This window comes from Phragmites australis, chromosome 17, assembly GCF_958298935.1.
Source record: "Phragmites australis chromosome 17, lpPhrAust1.1, whole genome shotgun sequence".
Lineage (NCBI taxonomy): Eukaryota > Viridiplantae > Streptophyta > Magnoliopsida > Poales > Poaceae > Phragmites > Phragmites australis.
In genome coordinates, this window is record NC_084937.1 from 21,320,148 (window position 1) to 21,329,060 (window position 8,913).

The following is an 8,913-nucleotide window of genomic DNA, read 5'->3' on the forward strand; positions in this document are numbered from 1 at the left end:
TAGCGCTCCTGTAGCACCAATGCAGTTGCTGTTGGAGAAAGATGAGGGGTGGAAAGAGAAGCAAATACATCGGTACAGTCATGCGGCTGATTTTGAGAATTCCGCTAGAGACGGCCTAATCGACTTTGGTGTAACACCTATCTAGTTTACTCTAATTAAAAACTTAACGGTGCGGTGTAACATCTAAGCTCTGTGTATATTTTGTACTCATGACTTCGAGGGACGAAACCGGAGAAAAAGTAGAGAGAATAAAAGGAAGGGGCAAAGCTTTTCACAGAGGGAAGGGCTGTCAAACCATGGTCACCAAGGAGGAAGACAAACACTCCCAGCCAATCACCAGCACCAGGACATGCAGTGCAGCTTCATGGGATGCTTGCAGCCTGCAGGCCGTCAACCGCCTGGAAGGCGCAACTCCATCCAGGCATCCAATAGCTCCCTCCAGTCCATCCCAAACCCAGCAAGCCGCCAGCAGCGTGCCCTCCTCTCCCCAATCCAGTGGACCAGCGCCCCTCCGGAGCCCGGGCTGCCCCCGGCTGTCTCACGCGCCCGCCTCGGCTCTCTGCCCTGCCCCCAGGACGACGCGATCGATGGACGCCCGCACCGCATCGGATAGATGGATGACGTTGGTGGGGAGCGGAGAAGGAAAGGAGGCGCCTTGTCACCCTCCTCCTCCCGTGCCCTGACACCACGCGGCCCCGGTCTCCCCTCCTCTTCCTCCCCGTCTGGATCTATCCCTCTCCCCTCCCCACCCCCACCGCCATCGTCCTCGCCCTCCCGGCCTCCTGTGTCTCTGCCGCGGGCCCGGGCGCCGGGTTCCTGGCCTCGCCTCGCCTCGCCGGCGTGATGGACGGCGGCGGGGAGGCGCTGCTGGTGCGGAGGAGCAAGGGCAAGAAGAGGCCGCCGGCGGCGCCAGCGGAGAGGGAATCCGGCGGCGGGGATAGGTTCCGCGCGCTCTGGCGGGACTACCACGACCTGCTGGAGGTGGGGAGCGCGCTCCGCTCGGTTCTTTCTCTGTCGTTCAGTCCATCAAACTGTTCTACTTTTCTTGGTGCTCTTACGAGCTAATGATTTCACTATCCTGATTATAATCTAGCGTGCCGCGCATGCTTGATCGTTCTTGCTATCCCTGTTCTGTTTGGAGAGTATTTGGTTAGGCTGCTCCCGTTGGCCTGCATCCTTTCAGCTGTATAAGATGTAGCAGTCAGTCGAGTGTTTGCATGTCTGGACGAGCTCTCAGCGCTTGCACTGCTCGTGCAGTTGCACGCGCGCGTGCAGGACGAGGGAGACACGAGAATCGATCGTAGTTGAGATGCAGGTCCGACGGATGCAGTCTGTTGTGTGTTGGCTCACTCCGAGTCCTGTTATACAGTCTCAGATTCAGCCTACCAAACACAAACTCAAATTCAACTTGCATCCGCTCATTCAACCAATCAAACACTCTTTTTTTTTTAAATACAACTTCCTTATTTTACTTCCCCTCATCAAGATATACGATACAGCTATACGAGATCTCATACAGACAACTAAACACACCTTTAATATTTTTTATCAGTACCTGGATCGGTTATTCCGGAATAGAATTGGGGGATTTGAGTGTACAGGGGGTGTTTGGCTGTATGATTCTTTGCTGTCGTCAGGGTTTTAAATCGCGGTTTCGTGGTGTGAACCGGAAAAAGCTACAATAGTTATCGCTAGCTAACGTGGAAGCTATACTTTGCCGCGGTTCAGTATATTCGAAGAGCTTATAAAACCATGGTACTCTAGAATATACTAAATCCTATGTATAAGACCATGACTCATAACATTCTTGCCAGAAATGTTTCAGTCAGTAAGAAATATGAATGTTAGAGTAGTGGGAAAAAGGAAGATAATGTGTCATGCTACATTTCTCATACAAACGGCTAGCTAGGTGGTAAGGCAAATAGCTGAGCTATTTGGTGCTATTGCGCTTGTAGCTAGTATAGCGGGAAATTAGACCATTGCTTCGCGTTTGGGGTCAAAATAAGCTATAGTGGAGCTACAGCGCAGCTATAGCTACCTATTTAGAACTTTGGCTGTCGTACATACTTAATTGGACTTGAAGCTGATAGAACATTTGGTGCAGGAAACTGAGGCAAAGAAGAAGAGGTTAGCAAGCACAAACCAGAGAAAGCTCGGCCTGCTTGCTGAAGTCAAGTATGACAGTTCTTCGGTTCTTGCTTATCGCTCCATGTTATCTCTAGTTCTTCATGCTGACAATTGTTAACACTTTTCAGCTTGGCTAACCATGTAACTGCGTTCTGTTGCAAGATTCTTGCGAAGGAAGTATGAATCCTTTGTGAAGGGCGATTCACAGCTAACGCATTACAAGCTGACGGGGCAGGCCCGGCAAATTCCATCTCCAGTGGGAGGCAATGAGGCTTCAACATTTGCTAATCATGGTGCGGGGACTGAAGTGCCTTCTACCAGCAAAAACCCAATTTTTGACGTAAATCAAGACACTGTAATGGTATGTGTTGGAAGTGTTTACATAATGCGGTAAAATAAGCATTGATATTATTCCACAGGTATAAATACAAGAGCTTAACATAATGAAACCATTACACATGAACAGTAGGCAGCATAAAAGAAATTTTGTAACAACAGTAACATGGATCATGTGTAAATTATGAACTGAACAGCAGACACAATTTTTTTGTGAAATTACTCTAAAAAAAAAGTATGACAATTGGCCCCATGACCATTATGTTCCTGCTCTCTAATTGTGCTAACAAGTATTTCATCAATTGGGTTCCTAAGATCTCAACTGTAAAAATATAACCTGAACTTAATTCTCAAGTTCTAAAGGCCTATCCTGGACAGTGCTGCAGAGCAACATCAGAGAACACAAAATCGGCACAGTAGAAGCAAGATAGTCGAGATAGAGATGAAATTGAACTACAAATTGCAAAAAACAGTATTTGCAACTTGAACTAGCAATCCATCTAGAACCAGATATATGCAAAGTATACAGATCTCACTGCAGCACTAATCCAATGATAAGGTTAATAGAGAGCAAGCTGTCGACACAATTCAACAATTGTATCACGGTGTGTAGGAATCAGAACAGAACCATACACCACTTAGCCTATAGGCGCCACCAAATGCGACCAAACAACAAGGGAAACTACAATATATGCTAGTGTACTCACTGAATATGCCTAATCTCATAACAATTACACATCATCGAGCATCTCGTGCTGTCCAGAACATAAAAAGAGAGGAAACTAAAATACTCACAGTGAAATTCGCTTAAAAACAAAATCAATCAAGGCAAGACATAGCACAGAAGCCGTTGTCCCATAAATTGCCATCGGCGAGGAATACGGAGATACAAGGCCTCACCGCACCGCTTCGACGCGTGCAGGTGAGCCTCGACAATTGCAGCTCCGATGAGCACCAACAAAATAGCTCCACCACCGAATCTCTTATAGCTCCCAATCACCAAGCCAAAGCCCGAGCTCAAATCAGGTCAAGCACAGGTGATGATCCCCAAACCGAAAGAGAATACAGTGAGAATCAATAAGATGGACGAGAGTTTTTCAATCAGCTTCCAAGGAAGAGGAAAAGAGCCTACATATAGAAGCAACGGCATCGTCCAACCCCACCCCGATCCCCGAAGGGACAGGGAGGCGGCTACGCTGCTATCGTCGCCGCTCAAAGGTCACCACCTCCTCTCTCTCCCTAGTCTCTCTTTTCCATCGCATGGCCTAGCTGATCCAAGTACCCTCACCGCATGGACATGGGCAGCACAAAGGCCAATGGGCCATTCGGTCCGCAAGAGAAAAAAGGCTCAGGAAAACATTAAAATTTATATTTTACTCAACAGGAAGTTCATGAAGTAAACTGTAAAACAAAAAGCTTAATACAAATATCTGACAATTAAAAGTGCCTCTTTGTCTGCAGGATGACGAGAGGAATGATTGCCAGGAACATCAGGGCCATACAGAACTTGATAGGTTTGATCAGGTTGGGGTGGATGAAGATATGATGGCAACCGATGTCAAATTATCAGTTTGTAGGGATACAGGAAACTCAACGGCAAGTGACGATAAGAGATCGATTCCATGGCAAGACCGGTTAGCGTTGAAAGCCTAGTCCCTCCATAGATGTGGTTAAGAAATAACATTCTTCTCTGATAATTGATTGCACTTTGCTAAGTACTCCTCAAATGCTGAGTAGTGCTTTGTACAGAAACAATTAGTTATGCATGTTACACTGCCTGATCCACAAACTCGGATGGTTCTACCATGCTCTGAGGCAAGTTTGACATGAGAATTGTGATGTTATGAATGATTGTGTCCAGATTTCAGATTGACTACTTTGAATACGCTATTGTGCGTGAAATGTGTTTTGAATCATCCGAGGAAAAAAATTCTTAATGGTGTAAATTGTAAATTGAGGGTTAAATAATAACGGAGGGTGCTAAATGGACTCTTTAGCAATGATCAGTGGGTGAAATCGACTCGTTCCTGTTTTTTTTTGTTGCATTTTTTCTGGTTGTTTAGGGGTTGCATTTTTACAATTGTACCATAACCAACCCGCTCGTAAGTTCTGAAAAATACTATTTTCTTTATAGATCAAATATATTGTTAGAAAATAGTAGTCAAAGAACAGATGAAGCACAGATGAAAGAACAGATGAAGCACAGATTTAAGTACTCTATGCTAGCATTGCAACATGAATATATTGTACTTGACGGATGAAACAACTGAAGTCGGTACTCGAAATGAATGATGGTGATCAACCATTGAGCTTTGCCAGATGCTTCTTCCCAGTACGATGGTGTGCGAGCATTTTTTCGCTGTTGCACTGACAATTGCAGATCTCGCAAAAGCTTATCAACATCCGCTTCTCCACCTTCTCTAAGTGCTCCCCCTGCGATGTTCCGCAATCATACTCTTGATGCATTTTCTCTAAGAAGCTTGCGAAAGTATAATGTCCTCTGTATCTCCATCTCCTTTGAGCTTACACCCTGGCTGTTAGAACCATCCGAAGGTAGATTCTTTGCCTGCCGTCTTCTGACTGCTTGATTGCGCATTCGTGCCTTCTCTATGCAGAGCTTCTATCTTCTTTTGGTGCCCCATGCTTCTGCAGTGATCCTCAAATTGAGATTCAGAGTTACATTTGGCCTGACAGATACTGCAGCCCCATTTTTTGGGTGGTTGCTGGTTCTTGGCGATTTGTGGCGGCATATTTCCCACTCGCTTGGCTTCGAGTTGTAGGGCCTGGAAATTCATCTGGTGTTTCTTGCCTCGAAGGTGGCTCTCAACGACTGATTGACAAGTGCACTTAACTTGGCAAATGCTGCAAATCAATATTGAAGAAGCTGGTTTCTCTTCATCCTGCGGCACAATGTTTGGATGCGAATCCGCTTCCCAATGCACAGAATTCCTTGCCATGCTCTTGCTTTCTTCCAGCAGGGCTTGGATCTTTGCCTGATGTCTTTTGCCTTTCAGGTGGTTCTCCAAGTCCGATTTGCAAGTGCAGTTTGCTTGGCAAAATCTGCAAACCCATGTTGGACATGGCTTCTCTGCATATTGCCTCACCTTTCTTGATTTCTCTGCTCTTGCTTTTGCTTTTGCCTTCAGAGCAATGACATTTGACCGGTGCTTCAGCCCTGCAAAATGCTGCAGCAAGTTGCCCTCACTGGTTGCTTCCACAAGGCAGATGGCACAACTCCATTTTACTGAAGGCGACGTCCTCTTGGACAGTATAGTCTGTTTGTTTGATATGCATTTTGATTAGACCTTTGGTAGCTAACTGAATTAACGGTGAAAGCAAGACGAACAACAAATTGCTACTAAGTTTTTCTCTCAGTTTGATTACACCATTAGCATGTGAAATAGTGTAAAATGGAACGTAAATTAGCTAGAGAAATCTCCATATACAAATCCTGCAAAGGTGTAATAGGCTCAAGCAGTAGTCAAGCTTCGAGGGAAAGCTTACCAGCATTCTGAAGAAGTAAATAAATACTCCAAATAACAAAGATAGAGGCGAAACAAATAGTAACAGATGAAAAAGAAAACATAATGGTAAGTTGCTCACCTCATTGGACTTTTGCAGCTTGCACTCATCAAGTGCTGCATTCTCCTGACCTCCCGCCTTATCAGTACCACAAGAAGTTTTCAAGCATTCACGGACGAGATCTTCCATGGCAGGCTTCTGGGAGTTCAATTCTATACCGCCGTGCACTCCATCTTTCTTCTTCAGATCATGGACCTCATCTACGCCGACGTTACGCTCGGGACCAACCGCCACTCTGCTGTGCGGCATGAACTGCTCACTGAAGGCGAAGGGCACCGGCTCAGCCCGTTCGGCAACGGCAGAGGCAGTGCATTGGTGGGAAGCGGAGCTCAGGGCCATGGCGCGTTCTATCTTGCCCAGCTCGACCATGATGATCTCCTGGCGAAGGCGATCATTCTGGAGCTGCGACAGCAGCGCGTCCCTGATCACCAGCATCGCGTCTCCTGCACAAGCAGCGCGGAATTCCTGATGGTCAGCACGAAACATAACGCCACCAAATGAGCAGAAGAAGATGAGATTCATTTATTGGGATTCTTGGCATCAGCGGAGGCTCGGGAAAGCGGCTGCCGTCGCCGGCTCTGTCCGCCGCGGCGGCTGCTGGGCCTCGGCCGACGAACACCATCGATCGGTGGATCGGGTCCTGTGGGGAGCACAGCTGCGCGAGGAAACAGAAAGGTTTTGCTGTGTCTAGGCGAGCGAGGCGAAGGGAGGGAGGGAGCCGTGGATTTTTAAGGAGTGGAGCCACGCACATCAGCCGCGCAAAACAGCTTCAGGCGTCATCGTGAGTCATGACCGTCCAACCCAACGAAGGAGACGACTCTTCCCCTTCTCATTCTCCCGTTCCGCGCTGCCTCGTTCCTCGCGTGGCTGCTCACCTTCCGAAGACCCCAGTTCATTCGTCGCGCTCCCACGCAAACGCGGAAGCCCAAGGTTCCGTGGATTCTTGGCACGGAATCGCAAGAGTCGCTTCGCTGAACAAAATAAATCAGAAAAGACTCGTCTTTTTTCCCTCTCTCTGTTCTCTACCAAGAAAGCCGACGGCGGAGGTAGGTGGCGGTGAAAGGTGGGGCCGCTTTACGTACCGTGAGGCAGCGGAGGGTCGGGGAAGCGGCGGCCCCCGTCCACGTCCACGTCCTCGTCGGCCGCGGCGGTGGCGGGGCCTCGGCGAGCGAACTCCATCGGTCGGCCGGGGAAGCAGCGCGAGGAAACGGAAGGGTTTTGGTGTGGCTGTTGTTCCGGCGGGCAAGGCGGAGGAGGGCGCGAGGAAAGGGGGCGAGCAAAAGCAAATAAATAGTGGGAGGGGAGACTTTGAGCTTTCGACGACGACGATTAAAAGTGGTTGGGTCTTCTTTCCCACCATCGAGATTCGAGACGGCTTAGATTGCTCAATGGGCAAGCGAGCCACCAAACGGCAAAGATGCAGCTATCCTGTCCCCACGAATTGCACGCGAAGAATCTAGGGTGCGTTGGGTGGTCTGTATGAGTTTTTTAAGTTGCGTGAACCAGTAAATATAGACGAGTAAATATAGTAATCTAAAAAAAAATAGTATTGAGTTGTCTGCATAAATAGATATAATGATTATGTATCTGCAGATGTAATGATCATGTGAAGGTGTTTGGTTGTCTCTATGAGCGGAAGCAGTGACCTTGCACCTGAGACTAACGAGTGAGCTTGTTGCAGCACTGTAACAGATGTAATATATCCACTGACCCAGGCTCATAGAGAAGCTCGATTCGACCGTATTCACCGGATCAGACTCCAACCGTATAATTGTATCCATAGATGTAAAGAGGAACAACGGATGCATGCAATCAAACAAACTTCTCTTTAGAAATATACGCATGAGCAAACCAGAATACCCCTGATACAGGCAACAAAACACGCCCCTGTATGCTTCAACAGCTTGTGTATCTTCTGTATTGCCACATGAATTATTTTTACTCCATCTTGACCAAGATATTTAAGTTATATGCACAATATCTAACATGCAAATATGCACCTCAAACAACAATTCATGTTTATGATTATCTATCAACTTCTCACATGCTAAAGTGTTATTACTTGCAAACAATTTATCTCTTACACCCCAATCTATTAGGCTGCTTACAATAGCTTCTTCGATAACAAAGCCTGTGTGAAGACAATCACTACGTGAAAAAAGTTATGTGTGACGGGTGATAACCGTCATGGATCACCCAAAAGACGTTACTGATGACTAGTCATAAGTGACAGGTAAGGACCATAGGTGACGTGTCGTAATTGTGGCATGTCATCTATTAGCGTCTCCGCTGAGCTGTATAGAACGACATAAGTGACGGGTAAACTTTTGACCCGTCACTTATGACATTCTATACAGCTCATGGGAGAATATATAAGTGACAGGTAAAGAATTTACCTGTCACTTATCTGAATACATAAGTGATATGTAACCCATTCACCCGTCACTTATGTCTTTCTCACTAGCACATGAGAGAATACATAAGTAACGGGTAACTTATTTACCCGTCACTTATGTGTAGGTTATCCTGCTGGATTGTACTGCTTCCTGACTGCATCCTAGAGCGTAGCCAGTATTTGGCAGCTATCTTCTCCCTGCAAACAACAGCAACACATCTAAATCTATATCGACAAACACACTTCATTATAGAATCATAAAGGTTACAAAGTTCCGACCAATTCATTACAGATTCTCAAATGTTAAAAAGTTTCGATCAACTCATATTACATAAGATCTACCTCACAACCTAGGGATTCTATAGTAGAACTCGCCATGTGGGCTGATGACTTCACACACAATGAACTCGGTGATCCATCGTCGAATCTCCGCAAGTGCACCGTCGTGGAAAAAAAGAGCGTCAAATTCCTGC

The 8,913-nt window shown here is 46.6% G+C and overlaps 1 protein-coding gene and 1 pseudogene across 2 annotated transcripts; one reads left to right on the plus strand and one right to left on the minus strand.

Moving 5' to 3' along the window:
• The first annotated feature begins 310 nt into the window (after positions 1-310).
• LOC133897239 (uncharacterized) lies at positions 311-4,348 on the plus strand (annotated as a pseudogene).
• Positions 4,349-4,668: 320 nt separating this feature from the next.
• LOC133897238 (UBP1-associated proteins 1C-like) lies at positions 4,669-7,378 on the minus strand. Of its 2 annotated transcripts, none has more exons than XM_062337884.1 (3): positions 7,128-7,378; positions 6,067-6,488; positions 4,669-5,738 (listed from the first exon to the last, which is right to left on the minus strand). In XM_062337884.1, the coding sequence occupies exons 1-3, from the start codon at positions 7,222-7,224 to the stop codon at positions 5,001-5,003; spliced, it is 1,257 nt and encodes a 418-aa protein (XP_062193868.1). In that variant the 5' UTR covers positions 7,225-7,378; the 3' UTR covers positions 4,669-5,000. The 2 variants fall into 2 exon arrangements, with proteins under 2 accessions (XP_062193868.1, XP_062193869.1); XM_062337885.1 differs by lacking the exon at positions 7,128-7,378 and adding an exon at positions 6,795-7,037.
• Between the last annotated feature and the right edge of the window lie 1,535 nt (positions 7,379-8,913).

What these genes read in the sequence shown, in the direction of transcription:
- LOC133897238 (XM_062337884.1), bottom strand. Translation starts at nt 7,224, where the DNA reads ATGGAGTTCGCTCGCCGAGGCCCCGCCACCGCCGCGGCCGACGAGGAC. An exon ending in CGACCCTCCGCTGCCTCACG is followed by an intron (nt 6,489 to 7,127) that starts GTACGTAAAGCG and finishes CTGCTTGTGCAG; the next exon opens with GAGACGCGATGCTGGTGATC. An exon ending in AGCTGCAAAAGTCCAATGAG is followed by an intron (nt 5,739 to 6,066) that starts GTGAGCAACTTA and finishes TCAAACAAACAG; the next exon opens with ACTATACTGTCCAAGAGGAC.